The following is a 27,783-nucleotide window of genomic DNA, read 5'->3' on the forward strand; positions in this document are numbered from 1 at the left end:
GTACAGAGATGCAGCTTTTGCTTGAGGACAGCTATAAATCATGGGTGACTTTAGCATGACTTCTGCACACTGAACCTTCCCTGTCCCTTTCAATCACATCAGGCTGAGGCACAGGGGGTGGCAATTAGGATATTCAAATTACTTACCTAATTTGTACATCCATTTTTTGGTGAACTCACTAAATCAGGGATTTTTAAGTGATTGTCTTTTATGATGTGCCTTCAGGCCTTCTCTGCGGACTGAAACATCAAAAGTACTGAGCTACATTTAAAACATTGTATACGTTTGTAAAATATTTTACAATTTCAGAATCAGAATCAGAATCATCTTTATTGGCCAAGTATGTAGAACACACAAGGAATTTGTCTCCGGTATAACACGCTGCACTAGTATCATCGTAAACAACAAAATCATTGAAGCATTTTAGAGTAACCACTAGTTTTGAAGTACCATTTTGTGGTGCAAGAAGAGTGACTGTCAGTGACTGTTTAAGGAGTTAATGGCTAGAGGGAAGAAGCTGTTTAAGTGTCTACTGGATTTTGTGCGCATGGATCTGTAGCGTCTGCCTGAGGGGAGTGGCTGAAAAAGGTGGTGGGCAGGGTGCGGGGGATCCAGGAGGATTTTCCGTGCCCTTGTCTTGATTCTTGCAGTGTACAAGTCCTCAAGAGTGGGTAGGGCGGTGCCAACGATTTTTTCTGCCGTCCTAACTGTCCGTTGAAGTCGGATTTTGTCCTTTTTTGTGGCGGCCCCAAACCAAACCGTGATGGAAGAACACAGGATTGATTCGATGACTGCAGTGTAGAACTGTCGTAGCACCTCCTGTGGCAGGCCATGCTTCCTCAGCAGCCTCAGGAAGTACATCCGCTGCCGGGCCCTTTTCAGGATGGAGATGGTGTTGACTTCCCACTTCATGTCCTGGGAGACTGTGATTCCCAGGAACTTGAAGGTCTCGACGGTTGACACAGGGCAGTTGGATAGTGTGAGGGGCAACTGAGGAGAAGAATGTTTCCTGAAGTCCACGATCATCTCTACAGTTTTGAGCGTGTTCAGCCCGAGGTTGTGTCGGCCGCACCAAAGCTCCAGCTGCTCCACTTGTTGGCGGTACGCAGACTCGTCGCCGTCTTTGATGAGACCGATGACCGTGGTGTCGTCTGCGAACTTTATGAGTTTGACAGCTGGATCTGTTGAGGTGCAATCGTTTGTGTAGAGAGAGAAGAGCAGAGGCGAGAGGACACATCCCTGTGGGGCACCAGTGCTGGTAGTGCGTATTGATGATGTTGTTGCTCCCAGTCTCACCTGTTGTGTCCGTCCCGTCAGGAAGCTGAGGATCCACTGGCAGATCGTAGGGGACACACCGAGGTGGAGTAGTTTGGGGGTGAGGAGTTCCGGGATGATGGTGTTGAACGCAGAGCTGAAATCCACAAACAGAATCCTTGCGTAGGTCCCTGTGCTGTCGAGGTGCTCGAGGATGTAGTGCAGACCTATGTTGACTGCGTCTTCCACAGACCTGTTTGCCCGGTAGGCAAACTGGAGAGGGTCCAGCTGGGGTCCAGTGACGTTCTTTAGGTGATTCAGCACAAGGCGTTCAAAGGACTTCATGACCACAGACGTCAGGGCGACAGGCCTGTAGTCGTTCAGTTCCGATGTTGCCGATTTCTTGGGAACTGGGATGATGGTAGACTGTTTGAAGCAGGATGGGACCTCACACAGCTCCAGGGATCTGTTGAAGATTTGTGTGAAGACCGGAGCCAGCTGGTCAGCGCAGACTTTCAGGCAGGAGGGGGACACTTTGTCGGGCCCCGGAGCTTTCTTGATCTTTTGCTGCTTGAAGAGCCGTCTCACGTCCTGTTCGTGGATCTGTAGTGGAGAAAAAGAGGGTGGGGGGCTAGGTAGAGTGGTTTCTGGTAGAGGTGGGTGTGTGTGGGAAATGGGGGTATCCTTTTCAAATCGGCAGAAAAACATGTTTAGTTCATTAGCAAGACCCTTATTGTTCACTGTTTGGGGGGATGGCATTCTATAGTTAGTGATTGCTTTCAGGCCATTCCATACAGATGCAGAGTCGTTAGCAGAGAACTGGTTTTTCAGCCTCTCTGCATAGCTTCTCTTTGCGATGTTAATTTCCTTTGTCAATTGGTTTCGGGCATGTTTGTACAGTGCCCGATCTCCACTTCTAAATGCGGCCTCTTTCTCTTTCCTGAGTTGCCTGAGTTTGGGAGTAAACCATGGCTTGTTATTGTTAAACGAGCGGAAGGACTTCGTTGGTACACACATGTCCTCACAGAAACTGATGTATGATGTTACAGTGTCTGTGTATTCATCCAGTGTGCCCGTTGAAGTTTCAAAGACGCCCCAATCAGTGCAATCTAAGCATTCTTGTAGAGCTAGCTTTGCTTCATCTGTCCATTTTTTCACAGTCTTAACAACCGGTTTAACACATTTGAGTTTCTGTCTGTATGTAGGTATTAAGTGGATTAAATTGTGGTCAGAAAGACCCAATGCTGCACGGGCGACCGATCGGTATGCATTTTTGATTGTTGTATAGCAGTGGTCTAGAGTGTTGCCTTCTCTGGTGAAACAGTCGATGTGCTGCTTATATCTGGGAAGTTCACGGTTAAGATGTGCTCTATTAAAATCGCCCAAAATGATCAGGGGTGACTCTGGGTATTTTAGTTCGAGTTTGTTTACTTGTTCGGCTAGCGTTTGTATCGCCGTGTTAGCGTTAGCTTGTGGCGCAATGTAAACACCGACTAGTAAAAAGGAGGTGAACTCACGTGGCGAGTAGAATGGCTTGCAGTTTAAAGACAGCGACTCCAGGTCCGGGCTGCAGTGTGCGTCGAGCTTCGTGACATCAGTGCACCATTCTTCGTTGATATAGAAGCAAATCCCACCACCCTTCGATTTCCCCGATAGCTCCGTGTCGCGGTCGGCTCGGAGAAGGCGGAAGCCGGGTAGATGTAGCGCGGGATCTGGATGGCGGTCACTGAGCCAGGTTTCAGTGAAGCAGAGCGCAGCAGAACGTGCAAATGTTTTGTTGGTCTTTGTGAGGAGAATAAGTTCGTCCATCTTGTTTGGCAGAGATCGTAGATTAGCAAGATGGATCGATGGGAGCGGGGTTCGAAATCCTCGCTGCCTGAGCTTGACGAGCACGCCGGCTCGCTTCCCCCTCCTCCGGCGGCGTCTCCATGCTCCGTACAGCGCAGCCGCTCCGCTCGCGATTAGCTCCGAAAAACCTTGTGGATTTTCGTGTGCTGGTGAAAAAAGACCGAGCGTAGACTCCCCAATGCGCAGCAACTTTTCCCTCGTGTAAGTAAGCCGCTCAGGGTCGCCAAAAACAAACGAAAATAACAAAAACAGGGATAATACTAGGGAGCGTGTGACCGAGGCTGCCATACCTGTCGGCGCCTGATGACGTATTTTGTTTCCAACAGTCTTTTGTCTTCATTCCATCTTGCGCATCTCAAAGTTATTTGTGGGTTATTGTTATTATTTTCTTTTTTTGTCCAGTCAAATTTCAGCTTCTATGTTTGCTATATTGGCGTACACTTCCCAACGCCATCAGCCGCAGGATTGCAGGCCCCATACATTTGAAAGAATGAGAGATTTTTTTTCTTTTTTTAGGAATCTGAACCATACAGATTTCAGATTCAGTATAGGATGGCCTACATGAATCTTTCCGGGTAGGTCAACACTTTTCCGTCCTCTGATTGGTTCACAGCCATTCGCGTGGTATTCATTCCATGAAGCGGGCACCTGTACGTGACTGAAAATTGATTTTCAAGGTTGGTTTTTCAAAAAAGAAAAGAAAACCTGAACATTGTGAGGCCAAATCAAAGAACATTTGCAGCTGGCTTGCTTGGTGGTAAAGGATTATTTGCCCCTTTCACAGTCGCCACATAACTATGTCGGTCTACAAATGATCACTGCTACTAACAAAAGACGATGGAGTTTGTCTACAATTAACATGCATATTTGCTGAGTACAATGTATTTTATTTAAAGCTTTATATTCTTACGACGTGTTATTAGATAATGATTGTGCAATGTTGTAATGGAAGTTTAACCGCTGAACTACTTTCATGACCAGGCACTCTGGCTGCTGGTTTCCCGGAGTTACTAGCCACTCAGCATTTTGACCAGAGAGAATTTCAAATGCAATTTAAATTTGTTTTGGGTGGACTTGGCAAGAACAAAAGGCAGAGATGGTGCATAACTACTAAGTTGCAGTCAGGAGAAAATATATGCAGTTTGTATGAGTTGCTGCTCCATGTTAGTCGCAATTCTTTTTCTAATAGCTCGGTCTGTGTGCCATGCATGGCATAACACATCAAGAGAGATGCATTTTTGGGAAGTTGCTAACTTCACAGCTAACTGCACATTTTAATGGTAGAAATGCCGCAAGGTTTTATTTGGGTCGCTTGCGATTATAACGGATGTCCACGGATGAAATCAGGGTGTGCTCAATACTGACAAACAGGGATGCTGCAAAGCATAGTCTAATTGTGCGTCTGGGAGGAGTTTTCTTTTTGGGGCATTTTCTAGACATGTAGAGGTGGAAGAGGGCGTTTGCGGTGGTGTGCGCCATTGTGGGAATGTAGTGAAAGGAATTGCCAAGTCCATGCAGGAGATCAGTGCATGCAAAGTGAATTTACAGTATAAGGGGGGGAAATGCCAACCCTTTTAGGTACCAGTAGTCTAAAATTTAAATTAGACTTACCCCAGCACTAAATTGATGATACACCAGTTTTTATGCTGAGCGCAGTCTAATTTCTGTCACCAATTTCTCAGGAAACATTGGGGCTCACCAGTTAGAATTTACAGCGGACACAGATGGAGTGTTGATGTGCATTGAGGGCTGGAGCGCAAAGCGACTTGTAACGCGGTCTAAAACACCGTAAACTAGACTTGCTCTGGTACGATAATAAAGATGCACCTGTTTTTACGCTATGAATATAGGACCCTATATTGTAACAATTCAGTAAGAAATCATTCTTAGTTTTTGCTTTGGTTTTCTTCAAACAAAGTCCATATATTTAGAAACAAATCATGAAAATTACTTTACAGGGGAGCCTATATGTTATTTCATAAATTTATTTAAATTAGTTTCAAAATTAGTGTGTGGGCTAAAGTATTGTTTTTAATGTTCCCTCTATATTGCAGATTTTCACCTCTTTTCATGTATCTTGAGCATATTCCCCCATATATCAACAAGTTGTTTGCCATTAACAGTTAAATTTTCACTGTGCCCTGAAGATCAATTCTCCTGACAAAGTAATAACTGATTAGTCCAAAAGGTCAATGTCACCCGTAAATTGAGCTAACAAGAAAACAAACGCACTGACACGACCCATGAGCCAGAGCCACATGCTTTGTTTTGGACGAGAATAAGTACTCAAGAATGCATGATACTAAACAATGTTTCAGCATTAGCAAGATGAACCCGGGCGCCAGTTGCCCAGTTGTAGTAGTCTGGAGCTTTTTTCCTCATCAAGGGTGCTCGAGACAGTCACTCATTCACACGGAAACAGCAGCTGTGCCGAGTTGCCCCTCAGTGTCTCGCTCAAGGGCACTTGGGTGCCTGAAGAGCAGGAAGTGACTCATCCATACGTATTACAAGACCACACACCACACCTCCTGAGTCTCAGACACCCATATTGCATATTGCTACGATACCTAACTCTCTCTCTCTCTCTCTCTCTCTCTCTCTCTCTCTCTCTCTCTCTCTCTCTCTCTCTCTATATATATATATATATATATATATATATATATATATAAAAAAATCCTCATCTCACCCCTCGGGTGGTGTCCGTCCCTCATTCAGCTCGGGTCCTCTACCAGAGGCCAGGAAGCTTGAGGGTTCTGCGCAGTATCCTTGCTGTTCCCAGCACTGCACATTTCTGGACTGAGATGTCCGATGTTGTTCCCGGGATCTGTTGCAACCACTCATCTAGTTTGGGGGTCACTGCCCCAAGTGCTCCGACCACCACAGGCACGACTGTCACCTTTACCTTCCAGGCTCTCTCCAGCTCCTCTCTGAGCCCTTGGTATTTCTCGAGTTTCTCATGTTCCTTCTTCCTGATGTTTCCATCACTAGGGACCGCTACATCCACTACAACGGCTTTCCTCTGCCCTTTATCTATGATCACGATATCTGGTTGGTTCGCCATTACCATCTTGTCAGTCTGGATCTGGAAGTCCCACAGGATCTTCGCTCTGTCATTCTCCACCACCTTCGGAGGTGTTTCCCATTTTGACCTTGGGGTTTCCAGTCCAAACTCCGCACAGATGTTTCGGTAGACTATGCCAGCCACCTGGTTATGGCGTTCCATGTAGGCTTTCCCTGCCAGCATCTTACACCCTGCAGTTATGTGTTGGATCGTCTCAGGTGCCTCTTTGCACAACCTACACCTTGGGTCTTGTCTGGTGTGGTATATCTGGGCCTCAATGGCTCTGGTGCTCAAGGCCTGTTCCTGAGCAGCCAGGATGAGTGCCTCTGTGCTGTCCTTCAGGCCAGCCCTCTCTAGCCACTGATAGGACTTCTTGAGATCAGCCACTTCAGTTATGGTCCGGTGGTACATCCCGTGTAGGGGCTTGTCCTCCCATGATGGTCCCTCTTCCAGCGCCTCATCTTCTGTTCCCCATTGTCTGAGACATTCTCTGAGTACGTCATCCGTTGGAGCCTTCTCCTTGATGTATTCATGGAGCTTGGATGTTTCATCCTGGACAGTGGCTCTCACACTCACTAGTCCCCGGCCTCCTTCCTTTCGGCTTGCGTACAGTCTCAGGGTGCTGGATTTGGGATGGAACCCTCCATGCATGGTTAGGAGCTTTCGGGTCTTAACGTCCGTGGTCTGAATCTCTTCCTTTGGCCACCTTATTATTCCTGCAGGGTATCTGATCACTGGCAGGGCATAGCTGTTTATTGCCCGGGTCTTATTCTTGCCATTGAGCTGGCTTCTTAGGACTTGCCTCACTCGCTGGAGGTATTTGGCCGTAGCCGCTTTCCTTGTTGCCAGTTCGAGGTTGCCATTGGCTTGTGGTATACCAAGGTACTTGTAGCTGTCCTCAATGTCTGCTATTGTTCCTTCAGGGAGTGAGGCCCCTTCAGTGCGGACTACCTTTCCTCTCTTAGTCACCATCCGACTACATTTCTCAAGCCCGAATGACATCCCGATGTCGCTGCTGTAGATCCTGGTTGTGTGGATCAGGGAATCTATGTCCCTTTCGCTCTTAGCATACAGCTTTATGTCATCCATGTAGAGGAGGTGACTGATTGTAGCTCCATTTCGGAGGCGGTATCCATAGCCTGTCTTGGTGATTACTTGGCTTAGGGGGTTCAGTCCTATGCAGAACAGCAGTGGGGAGAGTGCATCGCCTTGGTATATGCCACATTTGATGGACACTTGGGTAAGTGGCCTGCCATTGGCTTCAAGTGTGGTTTTCCACATCCTCATCGAGTTCGCAACGAAGGCTCTAATGGTCCTGTTCACCTTATACAACTCCAAGCATTCAGTGATCCATGTATGTGGCATCGAGTCATAGGCTTTCTTGTAATCAATCCAAGCTGTGCACAGGTTGGTACGTCGGGACCTGCAGTCTTGTGCGACTGTTCTGTCAACCAGGAGCTGATGTTTGGCTCCTCTGGTATCTCTACCAATGCCCTTCTGCGCTTCGTTCATGTATTGATCCATGTGTCCACTTATCTTAGCCGCAATGATGCCTGACATGAGCTTCCATGTTGTGGAGAGACAGGTTATTGGCCGATAGTTGGATGGGACTGCACCCTTCGAGGGATCCTTCATGATCAGGATCGTTCGCCCTTTGGTTAGCCATTCTGGGTGAGTCCCATCCCTCAGCAGCTGGTTCATTTGTACTGCTAGGCGCTCATGGAGTGCTGTGAGTTTCTTTAGCCAGTAGGTGTGGACCATGTCCGGGCCTGGTGCTGTCCAGTTCTTCATATCTGAGACTCTTTCCTGTATGTCTGCCACTGTTATGGTAACTGGGTTCTGTTCAGGGAGGTGTCTGTGCTCCTCTCTCAGGGTCACCAGCCATTGTGCACTGCTGTTATGTGCAACCTCCTTCTCCCATATGCCTTTCCAGTACCTTTCAGTTTCCAGTCTTGGTGGGTCAGCTCTGTTGTTAGGACCCTGCCACTGAGCGTACACTTTCGCAGGTTGTGTTGCGAACAGCCTGTTTATTCGTCTGGCCTCATTCTCTTTCGTGTACCGCTTTAGGCGACTGGACAAGGCTTGGAGCCTTTGTTTGGCAGTTTCGAGTGCTTCAGGTATGGTCATCTGGATGTACCTCTCGGGTATCGGCCTTTTCATCACACCTCTCTGGGCCTCCGTCAATTGACTCACATCTTTCCGGGCCGCCTTGATCTTAGCCTCCAACCGTCTTTTCCATGGTGGGTAACGTATCTCATGGCTTCCATGGTTGCTCTTATAGCCCAGGGTCTCCAGGATCACTGATGCTGAAGCGTATATCAGCTCATTGGTTTCTGTGATCGTTACGGTAGGGATCGCCCTCAGTGCTGCATTCACACTTTCTATGAGACTTTCAGATGGTACTTCACATAGCCGTTGTAATCGGTTTCTAGGTTGCCCAGCTTTCATTCTCGCCATGATCTTAGCTTTCAGGTAAGTTGCTGCCTCGCTCAGCATTTCATTCATTGGGGCTGGCCACCCAAACTCATCATCTGCATTCTTTGGGGCTTGCCTCCCAATCTCTTGTATGACCTCTTCCTCTGATCTGGCAGCCTGGGGCCCTTCACCATGGAACCTGCGTTGTACCTCATCAATCTCAAGTTGTGACAGCAGTTGCCGTTTGTGGATGTTGGAACACTGAGCTACTAGTTGTTTCGTGGTCAACCGTGACTGTGGGTTTTGAAGTAACCATTTAGCCCACATTCTCTGCATGTAACCCCTCTGACTAGGGTTGCTTGAGTAGTAGCATTCCAACAGAGCCATGTTATCGCATCTCGGCCATCTCCGCTTTGTTCCAGTAGCCCATTTTTCATCAAGGTGCTCTGGTTCCCCAGCACCTGACGCAGACCTTGTTTGGCCGGGCGACGTCTGAGCCGGCATGTCATTCGTTTTATTGTCTCTCATCATTGTATGAGGTAGGCATTAGCGTGAAGGATCTTGCCCAAGGACCCACACTGGATGGTGTTATGTGCTCATTTTTGCCCCAAGCGGGATTCGAACCACCGTCTCCCGTATGCCAAACCGATGCCTTACCAACTGAGCTATCCAGCCGCTATATATCATATATATTATATATATATATATATATATATATATATATATTCATTCATCCATCTTCCGAGCCGCTTGATCCTCACTAGGGTCGCAGGGGGTGCTGGAGCCAACCCAGCTGTCTCCAGGCAGTAGGCGGGGGACACCCTGAATCGGTTGCCAGCCAATCGCAGGGCACACAGAAACGCACAACCACTCACACTCACACCTAGGGACAATTTGGAGTGTTCAATCAGCCTGCCACACATGTTTTTGGAATGTGGGAGGAAACCGGAGCACCCGGAGAAAACCCACGCAGGCCCGGGGAGAACATGCAAACTCCACACAGGGAGGCTGGAGCTGGAATCGAACCCGGTACCTCTGCACTGTGAAGCCGACGTGCTAACCACTGGACAACCGGGCCGCTATATATAAAAAAAAAAAAAAAATCCTCATCTCGCCCTTCGGGTGGTGTCCGTCCCTCATTCAGCTCGGGTCCTCTACCAGAGGCCAGGAAGCTTGAGGGTTCTGCGCACTATCCTTGCTGTTCCCAGCACTGCACATTTCTGGACTGAGATGTCCGATGTTGTTCCCGGGATCTGTTGCAACCACTCATCTAGTTTGGGGGTCACTGCCCCGAGTGCTCCGACCACCACAGGCACGACTGTCACCTTTACCTTCCAGGCTCTCTCCAGCTCCTCTCTGAGCCCTTGGTATTTCTCGAGTTTCTTATGTTCCTTCTTCCTGATGTTTCCATCACTTGGGACTGCTACATCCACTACAACGGCTTTCCTCTGCCCTTTATCTATGATCACGATATCTGGTTGGTTCGCCATTACCATCTTGTCAGTCTGGATCTGGAAGTCCCACAGGATCTTCGCTCTGTCATTCTCCACCACCTTCGGAGGTGTTTCCCATTTTGACCTTGGGGTTTCCAGTCCATACTCCGCACAGATGTTTCGGTAGACTATGCCAGCCACCTGGTTATGGCGTTCCATGTAGGCTTTCCCTGCCAGCATCTTACACCCTGCAGTTATGTGTTGGATCGTCTCAGGTGCCTCTTTGCACAACCTACACCTTGGGTCTTGTCTGGTGTGGTATATCTGGGCCTCAATGGCTCTGGTGCTCAAGGCCTGTTCCTGAGCAGCCAGGATGAGTGCCTCTGTGCTGTCCTTCAGGCCAGCCCTCTCTAGCCACTGATAGGACTTCTTGAGATCAGCCACTTCAGTTATGGTCCGGTGGTACATCCCGTGTAGGGGCTTGTCCTCCCATGATGGTCCCTCTTCCAGCGCCTCATCTTCTGTTCCCCATTGTCTGAGACATTCTCTGAGTACGTCATCCGTTGGAGCCTTCTCCTTGATGTATTCATGGAGCTTGGATGTTTCATCCTGGACAGTGGCTCTCACACTCACTAGTTACCGGCCTCCATCCTTTCGGCTTGCGTACAGTCTCAGGGTGCTGGATTTGGGATGAAACCCTCCATGCATGGTTAGGAGCTTTCGGGTCTTAACATCCGTGGTCTGAATCTCTTCCTTTGGCCACCTTATTATTCCTGCAGGGTATCTGATCACTGGCAGGGCATAGCTGTTTATTGCCCGGGTCTTATGCTTGCCATTGAGCTGGCTTCTTAGGACTTGCCTCACTCGCTGGAGGTATTTGGCCGTAGCCGCTTTCCTTGTTGCCAGTTCGAGGTTGCCATTGGCTTGTGGTATACCAAGGTACTTGTAGCTGTCCTCAATGTCTGCTATTGTTCCTTCAGGGAGTGAGACCCCTTCAGTGCGGACTACCTTTCCTCTCTTAGTCACCATCCGACTGCATTTCTCAAGCCCGAATGACATCCCGATGTCGCTGCTGTAGATCCTGGTTGTGTGGATCAGGGAATCTATGTCCCTTTCGCTCTTAGCATACAGCTTTATGTCATCCATGTAGAGGAGGTGACTGATTGTAGCTCCATTTCTGACGCGGTATCCATAGCCTGTCTTGGTGATTACTTGGCTTAGGGGGTTCAGTCCTATGCAGAACAGCAGTGGGGATAGTGCATCACCTTGATATATGCCACATTTGATGGACACTTGGGTAAGTGGCTTGCCATTGGCTACAAGTGTGGTTTTCCACATCCTCATCGAGTTCGCAACGAAGGCTCTGAGGGTCCTGTTCACCTTATACAACTCCAAGCATTCAGTGATCCATGTATGTGGCATCGAGTCATAGGCTTTCTTGTAATCAATCCAGGCTGTGCACAGGTTGGTACGTCGGGACCTGCAGTCTTGTGTGACTGTTCTGTCAACCAGGAGCTGATGTTTGGCTCCTCTGGTATCTTTACCAATGCCCTTCTGTGCTTCGCTCATGTATTGATCCATGTGTCCACTTATCTTAGCCGCAATGATGCCTGACATGAGTTTCCATATTGTGGAGAGACAGGTTATTGGCCGATAGTTGGATGGGGCTGCACCCTTTGAGGGATCCTTCATGATCAGGATGGTTCGCCCTTCGGTTAGCCATTCTGGGTGAGTCCCATCCCTCAGCATATATATATATATATATATATATATATATATATATATATATATATATATATATATATATATATATATATATATATATATATATTCATTCATTCATTCATCTTCCTAACCGCAAGGATGTAGGATGTGGATCCTCACTAGGGTCGCGGGGGGTGCTGGAGCTTATCCCAGCTGTCTCCGGGCAGTAGGCGGGGGGACACCCTGAATCGGTTGCCAGCCAATCGCAGGGCACACAGAGACGAACAACCATTTGCACTCACACTCACACATAGGGACAATTTAGAGTGTTCAATCAGCCTGCCATGCATATTTTTGGAATGTGGGAGGAAACCGGAGCACCCGGAGAAAACCCACGCAGGCCCGGGGAGAACATGCAAACTCCACACAGGGAGGCCGGAGCTGGAATCGAACCCGGTACCTCTGCACTGTGAAGCCGACGTGCTAACCACTGGACTACCGGGCCGCCTATATATATATATATATATATATATATATATATATATATATATATATATATATATATATATATATATATGTATGTATGTATGGTCGAGAAACAGAGAGGAGCTGAAGGCCGTGCAGAATATATATATATATATATATATATATATATATATATATATATATATATATATATATATATATATATATGTATGTATGTATGGTCGAGAAACAGAGAGGAGCTGAAGGCCGTGCAGATTCGGCTGAGAAGAAAGATCAGGGAGGGGAAGAAGTTATACAGGATGAAATTGGAGGACCAGTTACAGGCCAGCAATGTCACTGGTGTCTGGAGGGGCCTGAAAACCATCTCAGGCCATGACAGCCCAAAGACAGTGGTCGAGAAGGACAAGGACTGGGCAGATGGACTGAACCATTTTTTCAACCGTTTCGACCAGTCGTCTGTCCCTTCCCCCAACCACAAACTGCAACCTCTCTCACTGAGGACTTCTTCTCCTCCCCCTCCTCCTTCGACCAGCTCTCATCAACCCAGTATGTCACCTGGTTCCTGCCTGTCCGTCACAACAGAGCAGGTAAGGAACCAACTGAGGAAGATGAATGTGAGGAAGGCAGCAGGTCCGGACAAGATCAGTTCCCGGCTCCTCAGGACCTGCTCTGACCAGCTGTGTAACATTGTCCAGCACATCTTCAACCTGAGCCTGAAGCTGGGCAGAGCTCCACAGTTGTGGAAAACTTCGTGCCTGGTCCCAGTGCCCAAGACCCCCCACCCTAAGGAGCTGAACAGCTACAGACCGGTGGCGCTGACGTCTCACCTGATGAAGACGCTGGAGAGACTCATCCTCGCCCACCTTCGACCGCTGGTGAGCCCGTCACTGGACCCGCTGCAGTTTGCCTATCAGCCTGGCATCGGCGTGGAAGACGCCATTATCTACCTCCTCCACTCAGTGCTGTCACACTTGGAGAAGGCTGGGAGCACTGTGAGAATCATGTTCTTTGATTTCTCCAGTGCCTTCAACACCATCCAGCCCAATTTGCTGGGAGGCAAACTGCAGAACGCCGGAGTGGACCACCATCTCACAGCATGGATCATAGATTACCTCACAAATCGGCCGCAGTACGTGAGATTGCAGAGCTGTGAGTCAGACCGGCTTCTCTGCAGCACTGGAGCGCCGCAGGGGACTGTTCTGGCTCCATTCCTGTTCATCCTCTACACCTCGGACTTCAGACATGACACTCCAAACTGCCACCTTCAGAAGTTCTCCGATGACTCTGCGATTGGTGGCCTCATTACAGAAGGGGATGATCGGGAGTACAGGGGACTGACAAAGGACTTTGTGGACTGGTGCCAGCAGAATCTCCTCCAGATCAACCCGAGGAAAACTAAGGAGTTGGTTGTGGATTTCTGCAGGAAAAAGTCCTCACCAGCACCGATGAACATCCAGGGTATGGACATAGAGAGGGTGACCTCCTACAAGTACCTTGGTGTTCTTCTCAACGACAAACTGGACTGGTCCACAAACACGGACACCCTGATTAGGAAAGGACAGAGCCGACTCTTCCTACTCAGGAAACTGAGGTCTTTTGGGGTTCAGGGGTCACTCCTTAAGACGTTCTATAACTCGGTGGTGGCCTCGGCCATCCATTATGGCATTGTCTGCTGGTCAGGCAGCATCTCAGCCCGGGACAGAAAGAGACTGGAGCGACTGGTCAGGAAGGCCAGTTCTGTCCTGGGTTGCTCCCTTGACACTCTGGAGGAGGTGGGCAACAGAAGGATGCTAACTAAGCTAAAAGCTATGATGGCCAGTCCCTCCCACCCCCTCCAGCCCGCCCTGACAGCACTTGGTAGCTCCTTCAGCCAGAGACTGTTACACCCGCGGTGCAAGAAGGAGAGATACCGACGCTCGTTCCTACCGACTGCTGTCAGGCTGATGAATAAAAAATAACAATCATAATAATAATAATAATTAAATGATGTGAAGGTAAATTGTAAATAGTACTGCGATTTATCCATTTGTGTTCATATTGTATTTAATTGAAAGATGTTTTTTTTTGGTCCTTATGTTGTCCTCTGTCCTTTCTCCACTTCTAATGGCTAGGTTTTCCTCTCCAACTGTTCTCACTTGTCAGCACTGTTCTTTGTGTCAATGATTCAGCTTCGTCCAGCCACTCTTGTCCTGTTCAGATGTGCCTCGTTGTCTCATTGGTTTGTGCTTACAAAAGCGCTCACACTTGGTACTTAAATCTACAGATACATGTGTAGAAAAAGAACTGGTTAAACCAGAGGTACTAATTCAGATGATATTTGAAAATTGTGGGGGCTTTTGACCGAAGATATTTGTGACAAAAAATTCGAGGCAACAGCATAAAACAGTTCTGGATTGGGGGAAAGCTTGCTTCCCTGAATCTTGTCGCTTTGTCATCATGTCTGTGCTGTCCTTGTTTTTTTTTTTTTTTTGGTGTTGTTTAGTTTTTTTGACAAAGCCTTTTTATGAGATTATAAAATGCAAATATTTGTTTTCAAATGTAGCGGGTAAAAGTAAGAAGTCGTCAGAAAAATAATTCCTCAAGCAAATTATTGGTACCTGAAAAATCGACTTGAGTACAGTAACTGATTATTTGTTACTTCCCAATAACAGCTATGTATCCAACACTTGATCACCATCTCCACAAACACACACTTTTAATGATGCTGTGGCTCATGTGCCTGTGTGGGTGTTTTCCTATGCAGTGCACTCTCCACTCTGCCACAAATCCATCCAGGAGAAGCGATTGAGGCCATCGAATTATATGCTCCTGCCGCTGAAGAGTATGAGCCCATTAAACAAACCTTTTCAAAAAAAGCTGAGCACCTCTATAGGTGGAGAAACATCCTCGTGACAGTCCCGATTTGTGTGCGTCTTGCATACCCAGAAATCAAGAATGACTTCGATACCGTAGATGTAACAAGCACGCCTCCCGCTGTTATGCGTGAGAGAGATAAGAAATGTGATGAAGAGACGATGTGCGGGATGTTGCACGGACACCGCTGCACCGTTTAACTGCGTTGCAGTGCGCGCCACCATTCCAGCACTGTGCACGCTTCTCCCTCAGCCTACTCAGCAACCGGTGCATACATTATATTCCGAGTATGCTCACGACAACGTTGCGCCGACAAAGACGCGCGAATCAATCAGCACTCTCAAAGCCTTCAACGAGTCATCGCTAAGATGCAAAAAAAGCCATCCGAGACGATGCTTCGTGTGCATCTGTGTGTGCGCGCGTCTGCGTGTATGTATGCGTGTATGTGTGTGTGTGTATGTTTACCTTACAGATGTGAGGTGAGGTTGCTCAAGCAGGCGTCATGAACAGTGGAGAGGATGAGATTGGAAAATGAAGAGCCGTGTGTGTGAGAGAGAGTGAGGAGACAGAGGGGAGAAAAAGCCCAATCAGGCCTATGCGTCGTGACATGATGAAAAATCACTCACTCAATGGACGGAGGTGAGAGCGAATCCTCGGTCAATAAAACGCCGACGACGCGGCGTAAATTGCATGTGACACTTCTTCCCAAGCTCCGCGTTCACTGCCTGGGTATCATCAGCTGGTTCGAGCTGCAAGTAGGTCTTAAAAAAATGTCGGTCCGATGAGCGACGCCGCTGTGAACCAATCGAAACCTCGCAGCATCGCATTCAGCATCCAACATCATGAGCCGGGAAGATGACATACAAACTTCGGATTGGAATCGAACATTTTAAGGATTCGTCCGTGAATGCACGTTTCGCCTTCTCTGAATGTTGTGTTCAAATCATGCGGCAGCCTGTCCTCGCTGTGCACCCACTGCCCACCCCACCCCGCATGAAGGTAGTAAAACCACCGTACATGTGGCCCTTCTGCGCTGAAAAAAAAGTCATTTGTAAAGGTTACATAGTGTTAAGTTGGAGTGTAAATGTAAAAGAAAATGGCTGGTAAAAATATAAGTGTTGTATTTATGTAAGAATCAGTAAAAAAGGACATACTTTGAAATGTATTTAAGCACAATAGATGAGGTGGCAAAAGTACTCACACACTTCGTTTAAGTAGAAGTGCAGGTAAAATGTGGAACTGATTAAACTTCTTTATAATTAAAAAAAGTACAGGCTCCGAAATAAATAAAGGATATCTTAATCTTAAAAAAATTATTAAAAAAAACAACAACAACTCTGTACTGAGGTAGCACTACAGATAGATACCATTGCAAAAAAATAAAAATAACAGTCTGGTAAAAATAGAATCACTGATAGAAAGTAAGTAAAAGTTAATAAAAAAGAATAGAATGACAGTTATACAAGTATGAAAGCTGAAGTGGAACAAGTGCACCCATTGGATGAAGTAGAATTACAATTATTGGATTGGATTGGATTGGATATGCTTTATTGTCAAATGTACTGAATGTGTAACATACAGCACAGATGAAATTTCTTCCCTCTCAACATGAAACAAGAGGAGCCACTGAGGGTGTCTGCACCGCTATCAAAAGAATAGTTAACAAAAAAAAAAAAAAAAAAAATTAGAGAAAACAACACGAGACACAGACAATCGTGCACTCTTAACCACTTTCCTGCATACACTTTGTTGTCTGAAACAGTTATAGATAAAAGAGGAGCGAATCAAAGTGTTATAAAACAAGTGTGATAAAGGTACAAGTACTGATTCAGGTACAACACAATCCAGCATTCAAATTAAACCTCAGATGGCTCAAAAATTCCACAAGAGCTACCAGATTTTTTTTCCTGTTACAAACTCTCTCTCTCTCTCTCTCTCTCTCTCTCTCTCTCTCTCTCTCTCTTATTCGTCTCTTCATCACATTTCTTATCTCTCTCACGCATAACAGCGGGAGGCGTGCTTGTTACATCTACGGTATCGAAGTCATTCTTGATTTCTGGGTATATATATATATATATATATATATATATATATATATATATATATATATATATATATATATATATATATATATATATATATATATATATATATAGGGCGGCCCGGTAGCGAAGTGGTTAGCACGTCGGCTTCACAGTGCAGAGGTACCGGGTTCGATTCCAGCTCCGGCCTCCCTGTGTGGAGTTTGCATGTTCTCCCCGGGCCTGCGTGGGTTTTCTCCGGGTGCTCCGGTTTCCTCCCACATTCCAAAAACATGTGTGGCAGGCTGATTGAACACTCCAAATTGTCCCTAGGTGTGAGTGTGAGTGGTTGTGCGTTTCTGTGTGCCCTACGATTTGCTGGCAACCGATTCAGGGTGTCCCCCGCCTACTGCCCGGAGACGGCTGGGATGGGCTCCAGCAACCCCCGCGACCCTAGTGAGGATCAAGCGGTACGGAAGATGAATGTATGAATGAATATATATATATATATATATATATATATATATATATATATATATATATATATATATATATATATATATATATATATATATATATATATATATATATATATATATATATATATATATAATATATATATATATAATATATTTATATATGATATCAAATATCATAGATATATGATATATATCTATGATAACAAATATCATAGATAAAGGGCAGAGGAAAGCCGTTGTCATGGATGTAGCGGTCCCAAGTGATGGAAACATCAGGAAGAAGGAACATGAGAAACTCGAGAAATACCAAGGGCTCAGAGAGGAGCTGGAGAGAGCCTGGAAGGTAAAGGTGACAGTCGTGCCTGTGGTGGTCGGAGCACTCGGGGCAGTGACCCCCAAACTAGATGAGTGGTTGCAACAGATCCCGGGAACAACATCGGACATCTCAGTCCAGAAATGTGCAGTGCTGGTAACAGCAAGGATACTGCGCAGAACCCTCAAGCTTCCTGGCCTCTGGTAGAGGACCCGAACTAAATGAGGGACGGACATATATATATATATATATATATATATATATATATATATATATATATATATATATATATATATATATATATATATATATAGGCGGCCCGGTAGTCCAGTGGTTAGCACGTCGGCTTCACAGTGCAGAGGTACCGGGTTCGATTCCAGCTACGGCCTCCCTGTGTGGAGTTTGCATGTTCTCCCCGGGCCTGCGTGGGTTTTCTCCGGGTGCTCCGGTTTCCTCCCACATTCCAAAAATATGCATGGCAGGCTGATTGAACACTCTAAATTGTCCCTAGGTGTGAGTGTGAGTGCGAATGGTTGTTCGTCTCTGTGTGCCCTGCGATTGGCTGGCAACCGATTCAGGGTGTCCCCCGCCTACTGCCCGGAGACAGCTGGGATAGGCTCCAGCACCCCCCGCGACCCTAGTGAGGATCAAGCGGTTAGGAAGATGAATGAATGATGAATGAATATATATATATATATATATATATATATATATAGCTCCTTCAGCCAGAGACTGTTACACCCGCGCTGCAAGAAGAAGATACCGACGCTCGTTCCTACCGACTGCTGAATAAAAAATAACAATCATAATAATAATAATAATTAAATTATGTAAAGTAAAATTGTAAATAGTACTGCGATTTATCCATTGTGTTCATATTGTATTTAATTGAAAGATGTTTGTTGTTTTTTATATATATATATATTCATTCATTCATTCATTCATTCATTCATCTTCCTAACCGCTTGATTCTTACTAGGGTCGCGGGGGGTGCTGGAGCCTATCCCAGCTGTCTCCGGGCAGTAGGCGGGGGACACCCTGAATTGGTTGCCAGCCAATCGCAGGGCACACAGAGACGAACAACCATTCGCACTCACACTCACACCTAGGGACAATTTAGAGTGTTCAATCAGCCTGCCATGCATATTTTTGGAATGTGGGAGGAAACCGGAGCACCCGGAGAAAACCCACGCAGGCCCGGGGAGAACATGCAAACTCCACACAGGGAGGCCGGAGCTGGAATCGAACCCGGTACCTCTGCACTGTGAAGCCGACGTGCTAACCACTTCCCTACCGGGCCGCCCAATATATATATATATATATATATATATATATATATACACACACATATATACATATCAGTGTTTGAAAATAAAAAATTTGACGGTACAGTTATAGATTATAGTGGACCCTACTTCGATTTACAGGTCGGCACTCATGGATTCATCCATTTGAGAATTTTTGTTACTTTTTTTAAACATTATTTTTAGGGGGGTGAGTCGAAGTCACCATTTTGGGGTTGTAAAATGTTTTGTTTGCATTTATTATGAGCGTCAATAATACGAATTTCGAGCGTTTCTGGTCCGCTGTGCAAAGAGGGTCGACAAGGCTATGCTACTGAAAAAAATGATGTCATCAGTCCACTGAGATGCTCGTGAGGTGCTGAAACAACCGTCCTTATTCTCGCAGTCAAAAATTTGGATGCGACACAATTGTTTTTGTTTTCATGTCACATCTGGGTTACCAAAACCCAAGGCGTAACAAAATTAGCATTTCGAGCGAGTGAAATTAATTATTTTCCCATCTCTTTCTCTCTCTCACACACACGCACACGCGCGCGAGCGTGTGTGCGCGTGCACGTGCCTGCTTGTGTGGGCGCGCGCGTGTGGTGGTGGCGGCGACGACGGACATGCGCGGAGCTGCAGCGAACATGGCGGCCGCCTGCATCTGACAGAAAGTGAGGGCTTCACCATCAAAATAAGCGCTTTCTACGCTCGGTACGTCTTATTTTCTCCTTGTTCTTGTCCAGCGCCTACATCCGAGATGTTATTTCGCCCTCCCCGTTCCCTCATTTGAGCCAGAATAGCGGCCTTTCCTTCCGTGGAGGATATGTGTTTTTCCTCCACTGTATTGCATGTTGCTTGAATGAAGGCGACTTATTATTGTTACAGTTTTGTGGTTTCCGTTGAAGTGCGGAGCTTTACGCTTGTGTACGCTGCATTCCCACGCGCTGTTTAGTAAACAAGTGCGCCCACTGAGTGGGTTTGGAGTCCAGTGTGTTGTTTAATAATTCAGCATTAGCAGCCATTAGCCTTGAGAATAATGAGAGGAGTCCCGCCCACCAAATTTGGAAGAATGGAAATGCGTCATGCAGTTTTTATATAGCTCAGTCCGATGTATCTATCTACCTATCTAGTCCCATTACCAAATAAATGTTTAAAAACAATTATTTCTTCAGGATTGAAACTTGTTTACATGTTCCACCTAAGAAAATCCGTAGCTCTCCAAGCACCACCGCGATGATAAAGTAAATGTTTCAAAACAACTGTTTCTTCCGTATTAAATGTATTGTACTTAAAAGTTAAGTACATTGGCGTTTTTCTTTTTTGAAACAAATATGACAAAAAGTATTTCTTCAATAACTCCAACATTAAATAATGCATGACTGAATTTTCAAACAAAATTCAAAATCTGGTAATACAGTGCACTCCGCTTAATAGAACACCATTGGGCCGAAGTGCTTCTGTTCTACTAAGCGGGGTTTCTATTAACCGGAGACACTTTATTAGGTACACCTTCAGACACGTCGACGACCAAGTTATGCACGAAGAAAAACCCCTGCTGACGAGTTAGAAGAGATATTTCGACTGTGGACGTCCATATCTTTAATCAAACAACAAAACAACAACTTTAATCAACTTCAGTCTAACATCTCAAATCACGAGAAAAAATTCGTTACTTTTGTCTGGAAACAGGAGTCCGTAATTTTGCGGTTGACTTCCCTCTCAATGCGCTGGAAAAGAGGGAAGTCCTGGAAACCGCGGGCGTACCTTCTGAGAATCCGGCAATGCATCGTATCGTCTGAGTATGTCCTTCTTATCCGCAGGTGATAGCCCTCGTCTCTTGAATGAAGTTGAAGCGATTGTGACGTGCGTGTGTCTATGTGTGGAGTGAGCGTGCTACCTGTTACTGTATACGGCTAGAACTACCGCGTTTTCTCGCGATAGTGGTACAGTATCGCGATAGCTCCACTTCGAAAACCACTAGTTTACAATGTTCATTGCTTACGGCATGTTCTATTAAGCGGAGATCTGTTCTACTAAGCGGAGTATCTTTATAGGAAATTGCATTAGGCAAATCGGTTCCAGAGCCTTTTGCTCTATTAAGCGGATTACTCTATTAACCGGTGTTCTATTAAGCGGAGTGCACTGTACTGAAAAGCTAGTGTAGTTACTACAAGTCCAGATGTACAGTAAATCTGTGAAATAGTTATCTCTATTTTCTGCAATTATTATTATTGCGTATACAATAATGTATTGAATGAAACCTTTTTCAGGTGAAAGTGTATAAATATACAGTATATATATTTATGTTTTCTGACAAACAACTGACTGTTTTGTAATGGAGACAATTTGGCAAGCGGTACAGCGATGAGGCGCGGAGACTTTGCGGATCCAAATGCAGAACAAAATGCACCTCCCAAAAAGGCATCTCTCTTGATGTCTTATGCCATGCATGGCACACAGCACGAAAAATCATCTGTGGAACAGAGAAGCTGTGAAAGATGAACTATGTTATAGCAAGGGATTACTGCATATCGGAATGTGCTGAAGGAATGAGCAAACTCAATGTCAAACTGTGCAAACGGATCGCCTTGAAGGGTTGGAAATAAATGGGTTTTACGCAGTCCTTCCATGACACTTTATAACACGAACAGTGCTGATTAATTTATTTTCAAATTGAAAACATCAACTTGGAAATTCTTTCATTCGATTAGCAGTGTGGCCAGTCGAAACAATGATTTGATTGAATGTCAGACAAATTGTCAGGGTCGTTCTTTTAGCATATTGTAATTTATTTTAGAATTGTTCCACTGAACTTGGAAATTAATTAAAAATGATAAAGGTCAGTGAATCTCATAGTTCTGCATGTATGATTGAAAAAATTAAGAATCATATTGTAAAAACAAACATTACTGAGTTACCGAAAAGAAATCTATCGTTTTTGATAATTTGGGGGAAGCCAGCAACCAAATAAAACCCACGTTTGTTTTGATTTACCTCATCCCTTTGGTTATGTGCAGTGAAACATCACATTTAAAATCTGGTATGGCACGCCGGAAAAACAGCTCTCGGACAGGCCACCAACAAGTGTTTTGTCATAGATGAGGCCTGTCTTCCAGACACCATGTTTAAAGATGGAAAATCAGCCAACGCAATTTGTCTCTGGTTTGTTTCAATCACATCGCATGTACTACCCTATCCGTATCTACCTGTCTCAGTTTTTTTGTGGGTGTGGTTAGAAATGCGCAATTCATTTTGAAAGGTCCTATTTGTTCTCACAAATGTTGTCATCTATTCAATGCTCGCTCCTCGAGTTAATGATGCCTTTGACAACTCCTGTCAATCAAAAGTTACAACTGCTCATGAAACCACCAATTTTTCCCCCTCATCTGGTGCATGTAAAGCATCATAATGTTAATCACAGTCCAGGGGCCGCTCGAGTGGAAATGGAGGCTGTAAAAAATGAAGTGCTTCCTGGTCTGCTGAGCTCTTAAAGCATGCCCTACATGAGTGGAGCAGACTGAGGTGTGCAAACACTGAAGCTGTCTGTCGCTGAGCAAGTGGCAGAACAGGAATCCTTTTCATGTGGGTCCGCAGACGTCCCACATCCACACATCTTAATGGCTTTTTATGGCACCTTGGAATCTTTATGGCTCCTTGCCACTCCATGGCTTTCTCTGCAAAGACACAAGAGTGCACAGGAAGCAGCGGTTACACTACATTGCAGAGTTTGCACTCCTGTGGTGAACATTCTGCATTATTTTGGATTATTCATCTTTTTGATGTCTTTCGGTTTTGGATTATTTAATTTACTCTTCCCCCCACATTCCAAAAACATGCATGGCAGGCTGATTGGACGCTCTAAATTGGCCCTGCGATTGGCTGGCAACTGATTCAGGGTGTCCCCCGCCTACTGCCCGAAGACGGCTGGGATAGGCTCCAGCACCCCCGCGACCCTTGTGAGGATTAAGCGGTTCGGAAAATGGATGGATGGATGGATGGATAATTTACTCCCAGCTAAATATTTGTAACTGACATCTGAAAATTGGACCATGGTTAAGGCTGATCTTGATTATTCTTTCAGATTTTCACCCTCAAAATACCAGTATGTTGTAACAACCTGAATGAATCTTACAATTAATTGTTCCCAGTGTTTAAAGATACTTTGTTTTTAGCCTAATAGCATGAATGTCAAAATCATTTTGGAAAGTTTCCAGAAAACAATTAAAAAACAATTAATTCAACAAACAAAAACAGTGAGGATGTCTCACATTTTTTTGCACCCGAGTCAGAGTCCAAGTCACTTGATTTTGTGTAGCTGCATATAACGACTCCCTCTTCATTACCTCTGCAAATGCATTGAAAAAGAAAAGGAAGACCACATCCAAATTGTCTGTTTTCTTATTTTTTTTTCTTATTGGAGTAAAAGTATCCCAAGATGATTTATACCTCTGTACAGTCAGTAGTTCATATAAAGAACTAAAATATTTGATGTTAGATTTTAGAAATGGCCTGGATAGCTGAGAATCTACTCACAAAGAAAAACACTATTTTTAGTAACTATATAGATTTTTTTTTGCCATTGGGGCTGTTTTCAAGACAGGAGATCAAAAATTTTTATTTTTTTTTTTTAATTGTGGGTTTTCTGATCTTGATTCACCTTAAGAGGCCTATGAAGGTGGATGACAATCCCCAATTAAGATCCAATATTGGAATAATTCAAATACATTTCTAAACTTACAGCAATTTATTCATACATCATTAATTGCTAATTATTTTTAGGTTTTAATACTGTGTTTAAAATGTTTTTTTGGGTGTGGTGGTGTTGTAAAATTACAATTGTAATTGCAATTGAAAATTGATGGGTAAAAATATAAAACATTATTAATAATGCAGTAGATAGCTGCTCCAAATGACTGATATCGTGTTTTATTGTGATCACACTGCTTTTTCCTGTGGTGTTTGTGTGTTTCTAACGAGTTTATATGGTGTATTGTTTTAGTTAAGAGCCTGTTTGACTTCCTCTGCTGCTGCGGGCTAACATCTTGGTCATCATGGGCCGAACACCACACAAAGGTTGGCCTTCTCTCTCTCTTCTCATGCCACTAATATTTGTAACAGCTGGATTTTTGATAGAGGGAAAATAAGGGTTTTCAGTCGAGTTTTCAGGTGCCGCTAATGAAGTGTCTGTTGAGTGTACCGTTTCGAATGCGAATGACCATCTTTTGATTCCAGATCAGAAAGAGGAGAAGAAGGAGAGGCCGAGCATCGGCGCAGGCTCTGCGCTCGACAAATCTAATGGTGAGTGCTCCCCTTAGTTTTGTCATTGGTTACCTCATTCACTGTTAAAAAGTGAGAAATGCTGGCAGTCCATTTCTACCCACCTCACGCAGTTTAGAAATCTGGTTCCTTCCCGGGAAACCAATCTGAATTATCACAAAACCAAACCAAAAAAAGTCATGTTGTGCCTTAATACCATTCATGATTTTTTAAAAAAAGGCCACCATAATATCGACAAAAGCTCAATGTTTCATTGCACCAAACAGCCAAGTCATATGTAAAATGTGAGTGAGTGAATGCCTTTTATGTATCTAACAACAAAGTGGTGTCTTTCTTTTCAACGGTGTGAGTATTGTTATTTGTTACATCCTTGTTTGATTCTTTTCCTAGAGCCATTTAGTTGGGAAGACTACCTGAGAGAGACCTCATCTATTGCAGCTTCACCTACTTGCTTCAAACAGGTAGCTGATCGTTACTAAATTTGAAGTTCAATGAGCCCCCGTTTTTCACGTATAGCTTCCACACCAACCTGTGATTGATGAAAATTTGCAAAATAGAACCTACATCAAAAACATTGTTGAAGAAGACTCCCTCAACCTGTAAACACACGTTAGCATAATTTTTACAGTATTACATAGCGACGATTGTCATTATTTTGTCGTCAAGGAATGGGATGCACTATTACTTTGACAAAACAAATAGAATTAAACATTTTACATTAAGCTAGCAGTTGTTCGTTAGTTTAATGCCAACATGCAATACAAGACAGCATTAACAGGCTAACGGAAATTTGCATGGATGTTAGGGTCATTATAAGTCTTCAAACAATTGCTACTTTACCTCACATGAAGCCGGAACACATACAAGCATGCAACAAGATTAAACATAGTAATATTGGAATTCATAAATGATCACGCAAAGCATATAATTGCATATGATTAAGGTCCAGTAAGTAAATGAATGAAAAATCCTGCAAATGGGCTAAAATAGCTACTGCTACACACACAGGGCAACAGCACTGAAGACAAGTACTCTTACTTAGGTCATGTTCATATTGCAATTTTATTGAGATTTTAATTTTTTTTCACCCAATGTGTCGGCTTTTCTCCGCATTAATGTGAATAGTACAATTTTTTTTCCCTTTCGAAAATAACCCAGGCCTCTTTAATATGTGGCTATTGCTGTTTGAACACTCAAGTCCTGCCTATCCACCCTCTGCAAAAATGATCGCAATGGGTCGACAAAACAGATTAGCCCGAAAAGAAATACACTACATCCTGATTTTTATAGCGCTTTCACAAGAACTGCAGCTGTAACAAAGCACTATACAAAACAGTGAAGAGAAAAGTAAAATAATAAACACAACACAGAACATAAAAACACAGACAGTCATGCAATCTTAACCACTTTTGCCTCATACTCTCTGTTGTTTGAAGCACTCATAGATGAAAGACGAAATGGTGAATGAAGGAGCAGAAAGCAGTCAGTGGTGACAAGAAGATTGCATAACTGATAAACATATCAGGGCACTGAATCAAGCGCAAAACCTGTGAACTTGCCAATGCGTTAGATAGAAGGTGGACATATATAGATAGAAGTGTTAGTATGCCTGTGTTCATAAGAAGTACAAAAACTCCATGATATACTGAGCTGCGGAGCGATGGATGATTTGCATTATGCAAGGGGGGAACATTGTAGTGTAAACGGTCATGTTAGTTTCACTCAAATTAACATCACTTTACACTACACTGATGGATGTTCTCTTTGTGTGCGCATGCGTGTGTGTGTGTACAGTCCAGAATCCCCCCCTCCAATGACTTCAAGGCTGGCATGAAGCTTGAGGCTCGCGACCCGCGCAACTCCAACTCGGTTTGCATCGCCACTGTGATGGGCATGATGGGTACTCGACTACGCCTGCGTCTGGATGGGAGCGACAACACCAATGACTTCTGGAGACTGGTCGACTCGTCTGACATTCAACCGATAGGCACCTGTGAGAGGAATGGTGACATGCTGCAGCCCCCGCTGGGTGAGACTACATTTAAATGTGCATGCCCTTTCATACACAGTATGGAGGATTCATGATGGATGCACGCACATTTATGAACCTGATTGAACCAACGGCATATTCCAGAAATCATAAAATAGTAACTAGTAAATAGACTGCAACTAAGATTGAGCCGTTCTACTTTCATCCACCAATCAGCATCTTTCATGATGCCGCCTTCATTCGCATCTTTACACACATTGTAGAGTACAAAAGTAATGATTCCATTTAGCGCCATCTCTTTTAGAGGCGGACTTAATTGGATGCATTCATGGAGAAAATCCATTGTCAATGTTATTACTATTACCAGTGTTTTCCTGCCAAGGCAAATCCTCTGCTACACTTTACTTACAATGTACGGTATGCCAGAATTCTTAATTTTCCCAAGAGATTTTTAGACATTTCTACTCTTTGAACATTGTCTGTTTGGAGAAGGCTCTTTTCTGTTCTAGCAATGACTTTGTCGCATTGCACCATAAAGTTTGGATGGGTTTGGTGTTTAATAACTTGAGAGCCCTGTCCACACCAGCAAACAACTTTTAGATGAACTAAAATAAAAGTAGAAGCTGTTCTAGCCTGCCAATGAGAGAGTCCAACTTCCGTCTTTAGATGGATTGATGGATAGAAAGATAGACACATTTTATTCATCCACAAGGGTAATTCACTCCAACTTCATTCTGTTAGTGTAGTAACTTCTGCCCTAATAATTGTGTGTACGTGATGAACCAATCTTTTTTTTACTTAATTGAATTCTATTTCAGGTGTACAATGCTCCAGTAAAAACTCAGTCCAACAGTGGTTGGCATAATGTCAGTCATCCTTCAGCCGGCGCTACTTTTAGTCTTGTTGCAAATCAGCACATTTTTATTGATCCATCCTTTTTACTACACTGCTTATTCTCACTAGCGTCATAAAAGAAATTGAATATTGGCTCGCCTTTGTTTTCAGGTTTTCGAATGAACGCCTCCTCGTGGCCAATGTTCCTCCTCCGAACACTGAGTGGAGCAGAGATGGCACCAGCCTCTGCTTTTAAGAAGGTTTGTTCTTGAAGTGTGGTCAAATGAATAAATAAATTAATGTGTGTGTGTGTGTGTGTGTGTGTACACACACACACACACATATATATATACATTAGAGCTGTCAGTTTAGCGCGTTTTTATTGGCATTAATTTAAATGAATTTTAACGGGATTAAATTTTTTCTCGCGAGATTAACGCGGCACACGTCACAAGCGGATGTTACTTGTTTGGAACGATTTTGTGTGGAAGGTTACAGCGTTCTGCGTCCATATATGTAGAGCGGGTGG

General features: G+C 44.6%; 2 protein-coding genes across 4 annotated transcripts in view; one reads left to right on the forward strand and one right to left on the reverse strand.

Annotated features, from left to right (window-relative positions):
• Positions 1–15,826, reverse strand: part of cdkl5 (cyclin-dependent kinase-like 5) — a 44,328-nt gene extending 28,502 nt beyond the window's left edge. The window contains exon 1 of one of the 2 annotated variants that reach the window (XM_052063058.1): positions 15,681–15,826. The gene's annotated coding sequence lies outside the window, so the exon portion shown is untranslated. Of the gene's footprint in view, positions 1–15,519 lie in introns of both variants that reach the window. The other variant, XM_052063057.1, reaches the window with a different exon arrangement.
• A 3,914-nt stretch (positions 15,827–19,740) lies between these two features.
• The window catches only part of scml2 (Scm polycomb group protein like 2), a 48,195-nt gene continuing 40,152 nt past the window's right edge, over positions 19,741–27,783 (forward strand). The window contains exons 1-6 of one of the 2 annotated variants that reach the window (XM_052063128.1): positions 19,741–19,864; positions 24,153–24,226; positions 24,386–24,451; positions 24,821–24,891; positions 26,225–26,459; positions 27,426–27,514. In XM_052063128.1, coding sequence (XP_051919088.1) covers positions 24,205–24,226; positions 24,386–24,451; positions 24,821–24,891; positions 26,225–26,459; positions 27,426–27,514 — 483 coding nt within the window. In that variant the 5' untranslated portion in view covers positions 19,741–19,864; positions 24,153–24,204. The remainder of the gene's footprint in view (positions 19,865–24,152; positions 24,227–24,385; positions 24,452–24,820; positions 24,892–26,224; positions 26,460–27,425; positions 27,515–27,783) is intronic. The other variant, XM_052063129.1, reaches the window with a different exon arrangement.

Source organism: Hippocampus zosterae, chromosome 4 (genome assembly GCF_025434085.1).
Source record: "Hippocampus zosterae strain Florida chromosome 4, ASM2543408v3, whole genome shotgun sequence".
Classification (NCBI taxonomy): Eukaryota; Metazoa; Chordata; class Actinopteri; order Syngnathiformes; family Syngnathidae; genus Hippocampus; species Hippocampus zosterae.